The 19,928-nt window shown below is 36.4% G+C and overlaps 1 protein-coding gene across 1 annotated transcript in view; it reads left to right on the top strand.

Annotated features, from left to right (window-relative positions):
- Positions 1-19,928, top strand: part of CACNA2D3 (calcium voltage-gated channel auxiliary subunit alpha2delta 3) — a 390,722-nt gene that overhangs the window by 80,780 nt on the left and 290,014 nt on the right. The window contains exon 3 of the mRNA XM_062500613.1: positions 2,990-3,106. Within this exon, the coding sequence (XP_062356597.1) occupies positions 2,990-3,106 (117 nt within the window). The remainder of the gene's footprint in view (positions 1-2,989; positions 3,107-19,928) is intronic.

Raw genomic sequence — 19,928 nt, 5'->3', positions numbered from 1 at the left:
TTAATACGTAAAAATTTAGTGGTGGGGAAAGGATGAGGGTCTGGAGGTCAGACAGCCTCTGCAGTGAAAGGAAGAGAATGCAGTATTAATGATGGCCTTTGTTGTGGTTTTATTGTGGTTCTGTGTTTTTTTCAGTATCCTGTGTGATTCAGGTTTCTTGCATTGATAGTTGTTACAAAATCAGATTCTTTCTAGATGGAATCTGAATCCCCAGCATCCTGCAGAGTGAGCACTGAGAGCAGGGGCACAGACACAGCCAGGCCAGGCTGGCACCTCTCCCCTCCTGGCACCAGGAGAGCAAAAACAGCTGGAAGTTCTTTCAAACAGTATAATTTTCTTGTTTTGGAGCCTCCCAATGACGGCTGAAAAAGTGCTAGAAGTGCTTTTTTATGGCAATGGAATTCTGAATATGAAATACATATTACATAAACCTCTTGGTTTCCAGGGTCTTGCAGACCAAGTAAGCTCTCCTGGTTTTGTTGCAAGTGGTCTTGAAGGTTTCCAGCAACTGTGTAGACTTGCACCATGCAAGATGTGGGGTCTTTTCAAATCGATCTGAAATAATATTTTCTGTTTCTTCCAATTTATTCTTTTGTGTTGGAACTTTGGCATTTGAATTATGAAACAATGCATTTATTTACTCTGAACTGGCATAATTATAAGATCATAAATTACCAGTTTAGAAATCGTTCACATCTATTTTGAGTGCAAGTTATTTTTAGTTTTCACAAGCACCAGTTACTCAACATTGTGATGTGTGGCTTTTTAATATGCTTTCACAAGAACCTAACAGACCATGTGGTAAGGTTCTGGTGCCTCAAAAATGATGTGGATTTCAACAGTACCATTCAGTTTTCAGGCGACTGGAGTGAATAATTGCCTGGCTTTCTTCACTCGATGGCAAAGCTTAAATCAATAAATCTGATGACCTGAAAGCTGTCTCTTCAAGTGATGCATTTTAGAATACGTTCTAAAAACTCAAAGGTCAAGTCTGAAGGAAACATTTTTATCAGGAGGTGATGTGTTGAACATCATCTCTGCAGCTGGAAATAAGTGATTTGTATTTGTACTTGATTTGTTTTAAATTCTCCAAGCCTTCAAACCCTGTGGGATGTGGACAGACATTGTCATCATTAATTGACTGGCAGTGTTTTCAAATGGTCAGTGTTTACTGATAATTTACTGCATTTTATCATGGTATTTGTTACAATAGCATTTACCTCTCTTGTCTACCGTGTTCTTATATTTTCTCCAGTGAATCAAAAAAGAAGTGTGTTTTTCTATTTTAGAAAAATCACTTCTATCTCTATTAATGACATAAATGGATTTAAAGAATTTAAATCAGAGCTCTGTTGGTGGTATCTAAGTGCAGATCAAAGAGGGGAAAAAACCCAAATCTCTTTGCCTGCCTTGGGGGAGCAAATTGCAAGGGGTTTGAGGTTTCTTAGGTTACTAAATTGCTATTAAGGTCTCAGACTAGAGAGACACGACAGGTAGTAATGTGGAAAAATTAAATTGTTGCTGAAATTACATATGTTTAAAAAAATGCCCTAAATATTTATTGACAACTTTAGATTTTTAACTTTGTTCTGAAATTGTCTGTAAATTATGTTTTATTAAATGTTGTTTCATTATCAAAACATTCACACAAGTTTTTACAGAGAAGGGTGAAGTTTAAAGGAGGTACAAAGTGTCATTCTACTTTTAAAATCGGTTTTGTTGGAGGAGATGAGTACAACATGTGCAGGCATTCTGTTAACAAAAGAGTCCTTTCTTGCATTACTGGCATAACTGCTCCTGACTTATTCACTGTTCTGAACACTGAGCATTCATCCAGGTGCTTTGAACCATTGTTTTTGGTCACCATATTCTCCATTGTCTCTCTGGAGTTCTATAAGAATCATCATTCTGCAGGCAAATTTTAATGATAATTTTTTTCAATTATACCATTTCATTTTATTCACCCAAATACTGTAGGTTGTCCCAGGAATCTGCTGTAGAGGTTTGGGAGATATTTTTGGCACATGGGGCTCATTGGCAGGAGGCAGGTGTGCCTTTCTTCTCCCCTACTGTGTCATGGAGGGGCAGGTTTGTGGTCAGGTGAAGGGTTTGGTGATGGGCAGTGATTAGTTCAACACAACTGTGCATGTTTTAGAGGGAGAGAAGCAAACAGTAGCAAGAGTGGAAGCCAGCAATTCTTAAGAGTACAGGCTGCAGTGGAATAACGTGGGAGAAAAGAATGTCCTCAGCATTAAATTATTTTTAATAATTAATTTTTGCAAAGCTTCCTTGTAAACACTGGTGAGGGAAAAAAGTATTGATATGCCTGAAATAGAGGATAAAAATTGTTTTGAATATATTTTTAGTGCTTAGGTGTTCTGAAAGTTACATTGTGAAACGAGGTAATGCTCATCATATTGGAGAAAGGATGCTTTGATGCTTGTGTTTGGATGAAGGCTCGTTTTCATGAACTTTGTTTAGGTTTTTCTTTGCATGGAAAGTGAAGCATGTCTAGATAAGTTTGTAGTGTAAGTAGGCATAATGTAAGCATTGTAAAAACTTGTGAAATAGGCATCTACAGGAAGTTCAGCTGAGGAGGATTCTAGGTTGCTAAGGCACAGGGATTGCCAATCGTATCACTGTTTTTACATGATTTTTGGAGGAGATACAAGGATTTTTTGTTACTTTTTTTGGCTCTTGTTTAGTTGTGGGGACGAACAATTTCAGCATTGTGAAGGGGGGTAATCGTTTTCCTACAGGGCATGAGATAAATATTTTTATTATTTTTTTAAATAGACTTCTGGTTCTAATCCAGTTGTTCTCTCCCCATGACAGCCTCCTGGCACAAAGCAGCCTGCTGTCATGCAAATAAACATCAAATAAATGAAGAATGTCAGCAAAAGTGTAATATAAAACGAACAATTAGTTGTCAAAATTTCAGCTGGTTCCCTGTGAGTAACTTTTCCCTGTTTTTCTTTTCTCCTTCCAGAAATACAAAGAGTATGAGAAGGATGTTGCAATAGAAGAAATTGATGGCCTTCAGCTTGTGAAAAAATTAGCAAAGAACATGGAAGAAATGTTTCATAAGAAGTCTGAAGCCGTACGGGTAAGCAGCAGATGGATCTGCTACTTCTTCTATGATGTAAAACAAAATATATAGTTTATATAGTCTGCTCTGAAGGCTGTACTAGCAATTGAAGGTGCTGAAGTGGAAATGGCTAAAGCATTCAGAAATATTTGAGGGTCACTGTTCAAGAGAATAGATTTAAATTATTTCTACCATCAATAGATAAATATAAAAGTGTGCAATGAAATTAGGACTACCAATTTCCAATATGAGTTTGTAACATATCACTTGTGTGCAGCAAAACCCAAGTGCATATGGTTAAAATGTTAGATTTTAAAATATCCAACCAAAGCAGACTTAATTTCAGTGCTCGCTATTATGAAAATAGCATTGCAGGGAAATGTCTGAGTTCAATAACTGTCCTTTAGTTCAGAATAAGACTTAAACACTTTAATTGTGGTAAGTGCTAAATCGTTCTTCGGGCACCTTATTAATGATCATTGAATAATTAGACAGCTCTCTGTATGTCTGTAAGTTTTTGTGCTTTTAAAATTTTTTAAAATTGTTTTTCTATCTCCATTCTGATCCTCCTTTTGTAATAGCTTTGTTGTCTACTAGACTTATTATAAAACCAAGAAAAAGTTCAGAATTTTATATTTTATTATATCAAAGAGCTTTTTGTAACACATGCGTTCTAAAGAGTAACAAATCTTCCTGCTGTAGTTTTCCTTTTGCATTATTCTTTGCTAGAAATGGAGGTGACTGCCTGGAGCAGTAGCTCCTGTGGCATCACCCCTGTCAGCAAACTCACAGGACATTATGGTGATGCTGTTCACCATCAGCTGCTCTATTTCAGCCAGACTTGGAGCTCAGTTGGGCAGAAAATTCTCATGTCTCCACTGCAGAGCTGGAGGTATCACCCAAGGACAGGGATTCCTTTTGTGTGACTGAGGATACAATTCTGCCTTCAGCCTTTGTTATGGTGCAAAAGAGAGGAAAGAATTTGGCTACGTTTGAGAGGTTGAATTTTCAGGACTGGCAGTGAAGTAAAACATATTTCGCTTGTAAAACTGAGCACACTTGGCAGGGAAGCAGAGAAAGACAATAAACATGGAACCCCGCAATGCTATTTTTACAGTGTGTTTTCCAGAGGAAAAACTACACTTTAATATGTGTGCAACAGCTTCCAGAAGCCTGAAGAATATTGACTTGGGGAAGGGGGAGGACTGTTTTCCTTGTTTCTTAGCAGAAAAAACTGCTCCCCTGAGATCATAATGTGAACAAAGCATTCTTGGAGCAGCACTTGTTCAGAGCGAGGAGTGCCCAGTGAGCTGCACACTTGGCTGGTGAGGGAACAGAATTCCATCAGTGAGGAGTGCTGGTGGGGAAGAGCAGTTTGTGTCTCAATTAGAGCTGCATAACAAATGTTTAGAGCAGGTTTGGTCTCTTCATACAGATGGTGTTTTTATCTAGGGAGGAAAAAAATACAGGATCAATATAGACTACCATGCTCTGAGTAAAAACAAGCCCAAATTCTGTGAAGTTAAACCATGCGTGTAATCTTAAGTGAATGGGTTTTAGTGCTGGAAAAAGTGACTGAAGTCCAGAGCCTTCTTTGGAAGGGAAGCGAAAAGCATGGTTTGGAAAGGGTTACTTCTTTTAAGAAATGATCTGTTTAGTGTACTTTCCAATTAAGTTCTTAATTTTTTGCATAGTTATACAAATTGGTCTTTCTTGATGCTAGAGATGTAAGGAGTGACCTGTTCTGTTCTGGTCGTAAGCAGTGCTTAGTAATTCACATCTTGAGAAGTAAAAAATCCTTTGGTACAATGCAGGTTTTGCATAAGTTTCATTCTTGGATCATCACAACTAATTTTCCCATCATATCTGGGGAGGAGATACGGGAATTAGAAAACTCCTGTACACTTAAGAGCTCTCTTCCATCCTGATACTGGATCAACTTGTCTCTAAAATACTTGAATGTTGACATAAGCTTTTGATGAAAACTTGTGCAAGAGCACTGAAATTTAGAATTCAGAGTAATATGTCAGGTATATTGGTGGTGGTGATGGAGGAAGTACTAAATTAAGAATAACTTACAAAATATCCCTCAGCCTTAAAAATAATTTGGACATGATTGTGAGGCTGCAAATCCAAGGACTCAGAAAATGTGTTCTAATATTAGGCCAAATTGTTACCCTACACCAAGTGAATGAGTTTCAAGTAGGTACCAAAATCCATGGTTGATTAAATTATTTTATCCAAAAGCATTTTGAGTTAAACATACTTTTTCAGGTTCCAGAAGATGTAACATGCTGAAAAATGTTCAAAAATTCATAGTACATAAAGTGTTTGATTTGTAGAAGAAGAGGCCAAGAAGAATGACCTGGATATATAAAAGTAGGATGGCTTGGATAGGCCTAAGGTGGTTTGTTGTGGGTTTTTTTTTTTTTTTTTTTGTGGTTCAGCTTGATGCTTTCAAACATATGAATTTATTTGAAGCTACTAATCACATGTGAACTCTTTTCCCTCCTCCTCCTCCTTAATATTCTGGATGAATTTTTATCTTTCTGTGTCATCGCTTTTCATAGTGATTAGTTGGTTCAGTGTGATTTTTATCATATTCATTCCCTGTTTGAATTACCCTTCAGTATGCAATTATCCTATCATAGATTGTCCTATTTTTGTTCTGTCAGATACATAAGATAAATGGAAAACTGAAAGTACTAAACCAATTATATAACCTTTTGTCATCTACTTACTGGTGGAAAACCTTGAAAGAAACATTTCCCCTCCTCCCCTTCTCCCCAGTGTTCACTATTTACCTTGGGTTTATATCAGTTCAGGATATTCCTGTTAACCATTTTCTTCCCAATGCTGCCCTACCTGGTTGAATTTCAGGCAGGCAACTCCATATTTTATTTTGAAGTATTTGTAACATGAATTAGTTTAAAACCCCTGAGCTGTGGTTTTGATTCAATGCCTCTGTTTTTTGTTTGTATCTGTGACAAAGGTAAATGTATCTATTTACTTTTAATATTATGATGCTTGGGATGGGAAAGATCCTACTGCCCATAAGGTGACAGGCAGAGAAATGTTTCCTGCACTATTCAGTAGTTGTTTTAAGTTTACAGCCAAACACAAATAATCCCTTTGAGACCCTTGTGTAGTCTGCTGTCACTTGTGGTATTGCTGCTTTTCCCGGACTTTTAATTATTTCAGTCACAGGAAGTTTGCCTGATCAGTCTTCAATCTACCTGTGAATTTTAAAATATATTTAATTTTTAGAAGGCTTTATGATACTTCAGTGACTTTACTAATTTGATAGTGAGCAGGAATGAAGCACTGTGACGTAATGCTCAGTAACAAATGACCATGGCAACAAACTTGATAGTGAAAAAGAGGTGGAGTTAAAATTGTTCATTTGGTGCTTTCACTTTTCCTAGTTATTGGCATATTGGGAAAAAAATGGAAGTCTAGAGGGAAGAGAAAAAGATAGCAAAATGAAAGATAACTAAGTTATTAGGGAATAATTGAAAAGCTATTATAACTTTAGCTTTTCACTAGAATTTTGATTTTCATTAACATTTTCTTGCAAATAAAGAGATGCTATATAAATGATTGTTGATTCACTGCTAAGATGGCAAATCAAGTGTTAAGGATGGTCTTTCTTTAAGGCAACTATGCTTGCTGCAGTGAAAAATGCAAATAAGAGGCTTCTTTTTATTAACTTTTCCTACTGCAGCTACCTGGTGTTCATTGTGAAGCTGATTCTCATTATAACTGTACTGTGAAAAGTAATTGCTGTTGTACAGTAATTCAATTTCAGTGCATTCATGCATCAGTAAACCAGCGGGCTTTATCTGGAGAAACCTGGGACTCTAAAGCTTTTTATCATGAAATTCCACATGCAGACAAATGTTCTTCCAAGGAGTGGAATATCAGCATTTACATTTAACAAACATTTGCAGTGAAGAGAAATGGATTTTTTTTCCACTGATGGTTTTTACACCGGTCTTTAGCTTTTTTTGGATACTATTAGGATGATACTGTTTATGCACAGTTTAAGTAAAGTACGTGTTTGAGATGTTTGTGCTTAGTCATATGCACATGTGATATGCACATTTTAGTATGCACGTGTATATTTGTGTGGGTACAGATCTTTGGATGTGCGTTTTGGGGTTTGTATGTACAGCATCAACAGATGAAATTTACTGCTGTTTTTCTGCACATATATGTACATATATTTGTAAGCAAAATATTAAGTAACATGTACTGCATTCAGGTATTTCCAGGCAAATACTGGTAAATTGGTGCCCTGGTCAATAAATTAATTTTTATTATAAAGTAATGTGTTTATGAGTGCAAAATGAAGCTGATTTGATGAGCATAAAGATCAAGGCAAGTAATTAAAAGTTGAGCGTGAAAGTTGCTAGTGTACTTTATTCAGAGCACTACAATATATTTCCAATCAGTGTACTTGGAATTTAACTCATTTTTAGTGTTCAGCTTAGTGGTCAGTTCATTCCTATTCAGGGCAACAGTGAGGAATACTCCAGGTGAATTTTGAACCAATTTTTTTTTTTTTTTTTGGAGACTTTAAAATGTGCATTGGCTTGAATACCCACTGTGTATTTTATTGCACTGTATTTTCATTCTGATTTTCTATCACTTTGATCAACGCTAGATAAGGAATGGCATTCTTGAGAAGAGAAGCAAACAATCATTCATATTTTATATTCATATAATACAATAGAAATAGAACTTTAATGTCAAAACATATTACTTTTCTAGGCTCACTATTTGAAATATAGAATAAAATAAGTTCCTTCAATGAGCTAATTTACATCTGTAGAATTAGAAGAAAAAATAATATCAATGTGCAGTCTGTACAGCTGCAGCTCCATGGGGGATGTGTTGACCCCTGTTTGCTCTTTTTTTAAATAAATATAGTAAAAAAGAAAAAGGGGTTTTTTTAAATCTGCAGATGGAAATTAAAAATAAAGAACCTCAACATTAAGTTTATAAAATTACTGAGGGGAACAATTATAGATGGTTGTGGGTGGAAGGAAATTATGGTGAATCAACCCAGTATTGCTATAAATAGTTTTAACTGACAGAATAGATATAATAAATAAAGGAGAGATGGCTGCAGTTGTGTTAGTTACTGCTAACAAATTAAAGGTTTTCAGCAATGTTTCTGTATTCACGTTTAGTATTTTAACTGTAATTGTTGCTATTGAATTCTGGTGTCATTTAAACTTGCTTGCAGTTTTCCTCATTTCCTCCTCATGTCAGTAATAAATTTGTGTTCTTGAAACTGTGATTTCAAGCTTTCTTTATTTTTACTTTTTTAAAAATTAGAATACATTGGCAAATGAAAAGATGGATAGCAATCCACTGATGGTGGAGTATTCAGTAATATATAACCTTAATAGTCATAATTTGGAGAATATTTAAACGCACAGTAAATATTTTTCTTCTTTATTGTTGTTGGGCTTGAAGACTGCTTTTGGTAAATGTGTAGAATTTATGCTATTCAACCAATGAGGGACTGCAAACCTGTTCTAGTGCAGATCAACTAAGTCCCACATTGCTGCTTCGTTTTCTAGTTCTTTGAGTTTCCCAAGAAATTTATGTATTTATAAACAGATACTGCTCCGAGTTCTGAAAGGGGGAAAACAAAATCTGTTTTTATTGGAGTGTGGGTGGGCTTCTTTCCTCCTTAACCTTCATTCCCATCCCATGACTGTGGTGTGAGAGCTCGGACTGTCCTCAGGTGCATTTGCTCATGAACAGGAGGAATTAATGAGACAGGTACAATCTATTTACCTCACCTGCCCTATGTGTGCAATGGAATAAAATGGAATATTTGGCTTTAACGGAAGTTAGTTTTTCTGTCTGTAGACCTCTCTGAATCATAGCAGGGAGCCCAAGTGCATTGATTAAATATTTAACTCTCATATGTCCTAAAACCCAGGTAAGCTGTCAGAGCTGGTAGGGGGGAAGAGGTGGAACATGGCAAAACTCAGTGGGAGAGAATGAAAAGAAAACCAGGGAAAGCTTCAGGGAGATGTTTCAGGGAATATGTGTTTGCCAGGATTTCCACGAGTCATGTACAGGATGTGCAGTATCCAGGAATTCCTGCTGCCAGCTCATCATTGCTGGAGCAACTCTGCTACAGCTCTGCAAATGTGGAGCTTTCATTGTCTGGGTGCAGTTTGAAATAAATATCTGTGAAAAGTGAAGCAACTCAAACCATCTTTGGATTTTGTCTGTCTTTAAAACCATGGCATGTTTGTATGCTAAAAGAAAAAAGAGTCCATGGTCTAGTCAGTCTTAGAAATTTGAGTGAATTTCTTAAGTTCAAATTTAGAAAAAAGTACTCATAAAATAAAAAGGAGGAAAATTAAGACTTGTAGAGAAAGCTTCAAAGCATTTGCTGCTGGAGATTATTATAATGGTCTCACCTCCAGTGCCAAAAAAAGAAGGAAGAAGTATTTAAAGATAATGCATTCAGCTATGTAGCATTTTATGTGAAAATGCAGTGAGGAAATCCAGCCACTTCACAGATTAGTTCCTGTATTAGACGTCACTGCAACAGTGTGCAACACTCAGTCTTTGCAATCAACATAAAATAGTTCTTCAGACAGCAGGAAAAAACCAGTAAAGCAGTTTTGGAAGAACGAAGTAGGATAAATTAGTCTCATTTATCCTTCTTTCTTATCAGTGTTTTAGAGTATTAGCCTCTTTTAGCGCTTTACATAAACATTTAGTATGTTACCAAAATTAGTCATATTGTCCAACTTTCTGTTCGATGTTGGATTTAAACTAGTCACTTCAAATAGTAATGTACTAATTAAAACTTAATTTTACGTGCACAACTGTCATCTTCTCAACTTTCAGTTAGGATTTTGATCTCACGTTGTAAGTATGTTGTCATTGAACCTACTTGTTGGAATTATAAAAAGAAATACTGGTACTTTTATGTCAAAGAAATGATAGATGTTCAGTGTCATATCAGTTTTAGAGGGTTTATTTATACCTATTTTTAATTGATTATAAATATTCTCTGGAGAAGATGCACTATAACTTGCTGTTCATGTAACATTAGCCTGTTTTCTGAAACCTTATGTTCATTTGCTTTAATGCTTAGGTAATAAAAAGATCTCTTCCTTTAGAGATTGCTCCATCTGCATCTGTGCAGAGCAGGTTTCCAAGCTGCTGCCTCCTTTTTTCATTCCATGAATGATGCCAGCTCCTCTGCTCAGTCTGTGGAGCATGAGGGAGCACCAGGAGCAGTAGTGAGGAGGAGCCTGTTAATAGCTTTTTGGAGGGATTTAATGAATGGCCATTTATCAATATTTTCAGGAGGAGAGAGACTATCATCTCTGCGTGATTCTTCATTTTGAAGTGCTCAGAAGCATTTCAATGAAAAGAGGTGTAAAGAGAATTCATTAATGCATTTTATGAGCATTAACTCTTCCCTCTGCTCTGTGATGGAGCTTCCAGCAGGGACTGTGCCAGGGCAGGTGTGTTGGCTCAGCCTGACCTGCACTGGAGCACCATTGCAGAAAAGCCTCCTACACAGATAACTGAGGGCAAATACCCCATTTACCCTCTTCACTCCCACCTTTCCTGAGTTTGACTCTAGTGTAATTAGGTAGGGAGAGGCCTGCTTAATCTAAAATATTTCCAGTTTACTTGATTTTTTTATATATTCCAAACGTGCCCAGCAGTGGTCAGTGTGTTTCCTTGCTCTCTCACCTTTTGGATTTTTGACATCTACTGGTTCAAAAGTTATTCTGCCTCGTCTTATTTTCTCTGGATACTACAGTTTCTTTTATCTTCTAATTTGAATAGAATTATACAATATAGGTTTATACAATAAACCCACCATGCTCCTTCTCCCAGCTGAAAAATTTCTTTAAGACTGGAGAACTGCATGGACTCTTGGTCTGCTTTTTAACCTCGTGGGATCTCTGATCATTCCAGGGAGCTGCTGACAAGGGTGGGGGCAGAAAAACTTCCCAGCAGCACTGAATTTCAGGTGGTCACAGTTTCTGCTGGAATTACATCAGAATGTCAGGATTATCACTACTGCTAGTATGTAAATCTGTTTTGGGAGACAAAAGCAGACCAACAATGAGATGAGGTGCTTCCTTTTTATTATTTTTTTTTTAAATTTTTTTCTTTTCCTGGAATAGCAGAGGCTTATTTTGGGAGTGAGTTAACCAATGTTAATGTTAGTTAATATTCTTGTTTTGAACTGCATTTTAACAGCTGCCTGAAATACTACTGCAATAAAACATCAGATTTGATGCTGCAACTAGAATTTCAGATGTTCAAAACTAATCTTCCTTTTGATGAGTACCAAGAAAAAAACCTCAAGTTTTATTTGCTAATGGTAGACTTTAGACTTCTGGATTGTCCTGGCCTGTACTTTGATGTACTTGCAAATTGGCAGTGGCTCTTCAAAAAGAAATCTCCCTCCTGGATTCCACAGGTGCTCACTCACCTCTCCTTTCTCCTTTACTCTTGCTCTACAGCTGTGGCAAAGCTGTGCAGAATAGACTGAGAATTTTAGGACCAAAGAATTTCCCAGCTGCAGAAACCCCAAAACAGACAGCTAAGAGAGGCTTTCTTTCCCTTAGATTAATTCAGATCTTGTTCATTGCCTGACGTGAAAAATACTTGCAGGAGTAAGGCCCTGGAAAGAGCTGGGAGACAGAAATGACTTGGATCATATGCTGGACACTACTTTTTAAATTTTCTCATGGGAGTGTGGTGATGACTTACAACTATATTGAACCATCTTCCCATTTGGATGATTTTTTAAAACTCTGGTGACCCTGCAGCTGTTTAGGGAAATGGTCTAATTACTTACAGGTCACTTCAGGTCTGGTATGTTGTGTGTTGCTGGGCTAAGTGTGCTTTGCTATTGCATGCTGGAGGGTGAGATTCTCCTTCCCTGTCTGTAGGTGATCAGTTCCCTATGCATGGTAGCTGCAGAAAACTGAGCTCCTAGCTCAGACTGTGGGTGTCTGAGCAAAAATGGTTCAAATCAGTAAGCTGAATCTCCAGAGCTTCAGGAAAATATAAACAAGACTTAAAATTCCATTTTCCCTAGGAAATAAGGCAAGGTAGCGCACACATGGCACATATTGATAGGCTGGAGATTTTTCTGGACAAAAGGACTCATCCTGAGTCTCATAGTGCACAAATTCTATGGTGCCTCAGTCTGTGACACTGAAGACCAACCAGCTTTAGGGCTGATAGGAGGGGTGGAGAGACTCTTACTAAAGTAATAGTCTTGCTGTTGATCAATTTAAGTAATTGATTAAATTATGCTTAAAATGAAAATGTTAATGGATTTCAAATTACTTCCAAACGTGGACTCTGAATGTGAGGTTTCACAAAAATATCTAGGCATGTACAAACAGCCAAAAGCATCCTAATACACTTCTGTTGTAGATTTAGGATTTGTGGCAGGAACAGCTGAGGCCCACAGCTCTGGCAAGAGCTGCTGCACACTTGGGTGAGAGCAGGTGCAGAGCCTGACACCTGGGCTGGAGCCTGCTTTTCTGTTTTGAGGAGACACGATGTTAAAGGCTGGGTGGGGGGGAGCAAAAGTGTGAACTTGGATTTGATGGCATTTTATGTTTGGAAGGGAGAATATTGTGTAGCTCACTTTATTCTAATCACTGTGTCATTTGGTTCTGGGGTAATGGTAGGAACAAGTGTAGTCGTTTATTTCAGGAGCATCCTGATTTCAGTGCCATGTAATTATGCCACATTACCTTTGGTATATGTTTTAAAATTATTTGCAGTGAAGGGAACAAACAATAAATTATAGAGATGACTTTTTAATTTCTTTTACCTCCATATAAATAGATACACAGCCATGTATTCTCGGCCCAAATGCATTTCTCTGTCATTTAAGCTAGTGCAGCATATCTTGGATGATTGCTTCTAGTGCTGTGCAAGTACTCCAGGAGGACAAATTGTTTGAGTAAATCATAACAAAAAAAGGTGTTTCATGTAAGAAATAAACAATTCCAAACTAATACTTTGAATTGAAATGTTATTGATTAGTTGGTTGTTTTGTTTTGGGGTTTTTTTTTAATATAAAGTTTAAATTACAGCAATCATTGTTGCACAAAGCACTACTGAAATGCTACATTATAGAAAAATCTGCCCTGTGTTTTCAGTGGGTCACTGAAAAGCAATAGTATATGCAAGGAGAAAGGAAAGAAGTTCTCTGTACCTGTGAGTCTTTGTTTTAAAAAGAAGCTGGAACTGGAGGAGCAAGATACGCTGCTGCAAAAGGCACAGCAAAATCTGAGTGCAGAAAAAGAGTTGGGGAGCATTTAGAGATTTCATGTAGCTCCACATCACCCCTGCCAGGTGTATTGTAACATGGGCTATACACTGCAGCCTCCCCAAAAACATTACAGGGCAACTTTCTGTACATCAGAAAAACTTCAGGGACATCTCAGGTTAATTCTTGACTTCTTAAGCGTGAGGATAAGAAGTTGTTTAAAACCACTGTAATTGGAAACCGTAAGGACAGGTTAAGGGAGAAACCCTGGTAAACATCTTTTTTTGCTGGTTTATACCTTGGGTTTTTAATCAGTGGAGTTTCTGGTTTTGATACCCCTTGGGGCTAGCACAGCATGGGGATTTGCCCCTTTTTTAACACACTGAGCAGGCTAGAGTAACATCCATTATTAAAAAATATTGGCTTATGATTTTCCATTATATTGAAAATACTGGGTTTTGTCAGTAAAACCATACTTTTATCGCTCATTTCCCATAACTTGTAGTGAGATGGTAATTTAGCACTTTGTAAATGTGCCAGTAAATTAATAATTCTTGAGTCATTAATTTTGCATTTATCTTAATAGTGTTACATCTATGGATATTTATGGAGTTTCACTTTTTTACACTTGAAAAATATTACTATGGTGTTATTTTTGAAATGAGTTTAAGAAAACTAAATTATCTTAATGGAAATATTTTGACATATATAAAAATGAAAATTTTGCCTTGATTTGTGAGTTAAGCAATTTTCATTTAAATGTCACCTAGGAATCGTTATAGAAGTGGGAATAGCTATTTTCCTTTTGCTTTTAGATAACTCTATGCTCATGATCTGGTAATTAAATACCTAACCTCTTGATCTTTATTTTTGACTGAAGTTCAATGGGGAATTGGATAAATTCATAAAACATGAGTCGATAGGTGGCTAATTAATATACTACTGGACAACCTTTAAATCAGGAAGCCCATAAAACACTGGTTGCCATAAACTAAAATTATTCACTGAGGAAACAGAAAAAAAGATTTTATTTTTCAAGTTCTTTGCTCCAGCAATCACTGCTGGAGAGAGTTTGGGAGCTCTCTTGTGTCTCTCTGTGCTGGCACTCATTGCTAAGGTTCTGTTAATGACTCAAGAAGTTGAACTTCAAAATTAGATGAATGCTGTGTTTTTGAAAGATCAGGTAGTTTGAGCTTATGACGCAGTACTTTGGGTGTTGCTATATTCTTCTTTTTTAAATTATGTTTTATTTGAAAAAAAATGCTGCATGCTTATGGCTTTTTCTTCTCCTCATCTGTTTCCTTGTTTGCTGAGCTCGAAGACTGAACTGTGCAGGTGGCATTGGCCAGGCTGCCTTGTGCAAACCCAAAGCAATGCTCAGGAGAAACTCAGATCTTTGCATGATAAAAGTGAAATTAAAGTCCCTCAGAACTAGGTCAACTCAACCCCAAAATATAAAAAAAATAACAACCCCCCCAGAGAGATGCCTTGGGTTTAAAATAGTCTGGGGTCTTCAGTGAATTTTTTTTCTGTCTTCTCTTTGCATGTTGAAACAGCTTTGTCATGTGTGAATGTTGATGGATGTGAGCAGAAAGAGAAGGGGTGAATTTGGCTCTAATAACACTCAAATATTGTTCACCTCTTTCAGCCAGATTTACATCTCTGTAGGACACAAGGCATTATCCTGCATTCTGTTCCTGGCTGCAGGTGGCAGTTTTGAATTTTTCCCCAGTACCTCTTCCTCCATTGGAGGACAAGATTAATTGGGAGAAATACATTTTATTTCCTCATTTCTCTCCTAATGGCTATAGTGCAATATATCCAATAAACACTCCAGCAAATGGCTTGTGGCTTTTCATGGCTTGTGAGGAGGTCTGTATGGCTGGGAAGCTGCAGCAATGCAGATTAGTTAATTGTTTTAGGCAATTCCTAGTGACAGGGTGCACCAAAGGGATTATCAGTGCCTTGATAGATTTTTTGAAGCCAGAAGCTCTTGTAACTCTTGCTTTTGGAGTTTTATTGAAATTATTTAATTACCGTGGTTCTTTATTTTTTCTTTCTTTTTTTTTTTTTAAGCATATGTTCTCATTAAAAACTATAAAATTCCTGATCACAGTTTTGTATCTTTTGTTCTGAACTTCGAGGCAATTAATTTGCTTGTTCCATGCTACATCAGTACTGTCAGGCACTTTCTTCTCATATCCTGTGCGGTCTGGCTGTCACCTTGCCAACATTTGCTTCTTTTAAAGGAATTTCTCCTGCTTTTCTAATGTTTTGTTGGATGTCTTAATTTTGCTTGTGGATTTTCTTCCCTCTTTATGTCCAGTCCTTTGTAAATTATGTTTCCTTAATCATGGTTAAGTCTACTTGGCACTGCTGGGTTACTCATCTTGCGGTGCTTCATCTTTCATTCTACTCTGCTTACCCACTGCCTTGCACCTGAGATATTTTTAAACTATGATGGTTGTTTTTTTTTTTCACTTTCACCATAATTAAACAAATTGTTTATCTTTGAAACTGGAAACCTGTTGAAATCAGCATTGACCTGACTTAATCTTCTAACTGTACGTTTATCAATGCAACATTCATTGTGAGCATGTGAGGAAAACACAAAGGGATTGTTTTGTGATTGACCTGAGGTGAAATTCCACAAAAACTTTTCATTTCTCTTGTCTCAGTGTGTAGTTTGCTAAAGAGCCAATGGCTGTCAGCCCTTATAGTGCTACTTTCAGTTTATGTGTTTATAGAACTGGTACCTTTCCTTGGAAGAAACAAGGACAAGGGGAACCTTACAGCTGTCAATAACAATGAAAGAGATAAAAGAAAAATGAAATAACATTGTCAATAACAATGAAAGAGATAAAAGGGCACAAGATACATTGTGGGTATAAATGAGGAATTTATTTTGAAGGTAAGGGTTTGAAAACAAGAGTTCTATTCTTTCAAAATGTTAGAAATGATGATTGAAACGAAAGCAGTTAAATTAACTGCTTGTGGCTAAAGGTACTTGGATTTTCTTCTACAAAATACTCAAGATGAAGGCATAGTAGTTTGGTTTAGTCTGGTAGCACTAGCTTTTATGTTTTACCTATCCCCTAAGAGAGCCACCAAGAAATTTGCAATGATTCCAGCCCCTCCTCATATCTAGAACCAGGTCGCTTTAATTTCTTTTTGGCATTCTCAGTTTATCAATACACATTTTAAGGTTGATTTACTTAAGAGTTATGGTACTACATTGGAAAAGCTTTGGTGCAACAAGTCACTTATTATGAAGAAATATTAAGAATTATTGTGCTGCAATAAAGGAAAGAGGAATAGAGTGGTTTACTACAATATCTTAAAAGATTAATTTGATAATGACTGGATTTGAAATCAGTTTTTGTCAGGCAGGTATAACCCAGATTGAATTTTGCAAGACTTCTTCCTCTCTATATGTAGAATATGAGTGGAACAGGTGTGAGTGTGTAGTTGTGTCATCGTAATCTTTGATGATACAGTCAGGTGGTGGCACAGAAAAGGATGTGGTTTTATTACAATACCAGCAGAGAAATAGAGCATACTTGAAAAAGGATTACAAAGTAAAGTATAAACCAATGGCTTTTATATTATGTGTTCTTAAAACATTTTTATGGCAGATGTTTTTGTGACAATCTGCAGGCCTGTGTCTTTTTACTGTTGGTAGCTCTTTAGAATGAGGCAGGTAAGGGAGAAGCATTATCTTCTGTAATTGCAAAACTGTAAAAGTCCAGCTGGCCCTGCTGAGGATTCCCCTAGTTAAAGGGACAAAGGATGCAGTCAACACAAACTCTAGTTTTTTTAAATGACATAACTAAAATGCTTCATCTAAAATATCAGAGCCAAGGGAAACATGGAAGCTTTTCATATATTATGCATGAATGAATGAAGTCTTACATGGCTTTGTTCTGCAGCAGAGAAGATGAGAATTGTGCTGCTTCCTGTCATAGACACAAACTGATCCTGCATTATTCTGATTGTACTGTCGAGCAGGACTCAGGAGGATGCTCAGAATTTCAGGTGTAAGTATGATGTTGTTCTGGAATTCAGACTTGGCATTTATAATAGTGCCAGTCCTGGGCCAGGTGCTTGATCAGCATAGCCCTCCACCTCCTGTGCTCCCATACGAGATAAATCCACTCTGTTCATGCAAATCTTACAAGGCAGGGACCCCTGTGGATGCTAATGTGGGTGGTATACTTGATTTCTGGCTAATTATAATTTGTTGAAGTAAAAGTCTTTCAAGGCACTTGCAAGGCAAAATGAACTCACAGACATTCATTCATTCATTCATTGCAACCCTGTCAAAGTTTAAAGCTCAGATGCAGAAAAATCTGTGATGCCATATATACAATTTATTCAGATTAAAAATGAATAAAAACACTTAATTGTTTATTTTCCTTTATATCACATAAAATGCTTTTTCTTTTTTTTTTTCTTTTTTTTTTTTTTTTTTTTTTTGTTGTTGTTGTTGTGCTTGCTGCTGGTAAAAAGGAAAATATATTGGACAGTAAATGTGGCTGCTTTTCTTTCAATCTATGTGTGTGGTGACAAAAACAATTTTATTTCAAAACCTGCTTAATCCCCTGCATTGAGTCTGTCACAGTTAACATATTGACTGAGCCATCCTGATTGCAATAGGACCTTTGTCCAGACAGAGATTATTAGCACCAGCAACTGATTTCACAGAGGGCTTGGACCTGCCTGCAACAGCACATTTGAATTATTGCTAATGGGACTGAATTTAAGAAAGTGTTTTGCTGGACAAATGTCTTCATTATCTGTTATAAACGTCTGTTATTTGTTTCCCCTTATTTGTGTTACAAAGCACTGATGCTTTAAGAAATGAAATGAGAAAGTGCTATGGTGGTTTTTACTCCAGAAATTAATTGCACTGGAATCCTCAGTGGCTGAACATTTAATTTCAGACCAAAGTTAAAGAACAAAAAATTAAATCCTGGATGAAATTTCATTCAGTCTGATTTCAGTATTAGTTTTTTATAATGCTTTTTGGGAGACAAACAAGTATTACCTACTGGCTTGGAAAGAGCCTATGAAATTTAATAAAAATATGAAGTGGTTAATATACTTTTTTATTGGGGTAAGATTTCATTTTGTTGTTGTATTTATTTTATTTCCAACCTTCTTTCAAAAAGGGCATTTTAAACTCAGTATTTCCTGCTGTACAATTATGCTTATTTTGGAAATACAGCCCCCCTTTTCTTATCCTGTTTATGAAGAGTTGAGAATAGACAAATTAAACATAAGTTTTATTCCTTTCTCTAAGTGCTGTAGTGTTAATAAGCTAGTTTGGTCTGCTGGTGTGTGAACTAGATGATGGGAATAATTTTTACTATTTTTTTGTGCAGTAATCATGATAAAATTAAAATAACTAAGAAAACGAATAATTATTTGATTTAGAATACAAAGGAAAAATGTAACTAAACACTTTTAATTTGCAGTATTTCTATTCTGCTTGCCTACTGTCACTATTACATTGCTTCCAATATATTTTCAAATGTTTTATGTATTATCATATTTATGGTTAAAAGCTGTGAAATTGTCCCCCTTTCCCTTTCTCTCATTGGGGAATTTGAGTACTCCAAGCCAAAATTAGCATTTGGGTCATTACAAAGACACTGCTGATATTGTATTTCATACTTAATGAATCTTTATTGGCATCTGGGTCTAACCTTGACTCTGCTTAGTGAATCATAACTTGGCAGTCTCTGAGTAGATGCTCCACTGTCCTATCAAATTCCAACAGAGATAATTTGGTCTTTCCCAGAGATTTAATTATTACATGCAGCATTGTGATTTAAAAAAAAAATAAAATAATAATAAATGCATACTAGAACTTCAAAATAAAAGCTATATTAGATTTAAACTTTGTAAACTTTCTGTGATCATATTGTTAGTAAAGGTGATGTTCTGTTCTTTAGTAATGTTCTGCTAAATCCACAGTTGCTGCATCTCATCGTCCCTAAAGATCTCAAGGCTTGGTATGAACCTCAGAGTTTTCAGTACATGCAATTATTTTTTAGCAGAAGACAATAGAGAGATTCAAATGTCCTCTAAGTGCAACAACTGAGAAGGAGCTAATTTCAAAGTCTTAACTTTTAGTATCTTAATGCAGCTCTGGAGTGTTCCCCATGCCTATCCCATGTTTCAGGTGTTTAACCAGTGCTCTCTCCTCTAGCTGCTTCTCCTCCTTGCCCAGACAATTCCAGTATTTCTGTTCTGTTTCCTTTTCATCTCAAAATAAGTAGTACAGAAGAGGAATAAAAAAATATTTTTAAAATGCTGGGATTCTGACTTGATATAAAATAGAGAGTTACATAAGTTTTTAAAACGTAAAAATCACTGAGAAAAATCCCATTTTTATGTAAGTAGGAACTCAGAGAAGACATTTGCAATCCTTGATCACAGATTAATATTTTTTACCAAAAACATGCATGTTTCTGGTAGCTGAGTGCAAATGATATTGTGATGTGTAGTGACTGGCACCAGGAAATCTCATGAGCT

The sequence above is a fragment of the Cinclus cinclus genome, chromosome 12 (genome assembly GCF_963662255.1).
Source record: "Cinclus cinclus chromosome 12, bCinCin1.1, whole genome shotgun sequence".
Taxonomy (NCBI): domain Eukaryota; kingdom Metazoa; phylum Chordata; class Aves; order Passeriformes; family Cinclidae; genus Cinclus; species Cinclus cinclus.
The sequence above is the reverse complement of the archived record's forward strand: the minus strand, read 5'-3'. Positions and strand labels throughout refer to the sequence as shown.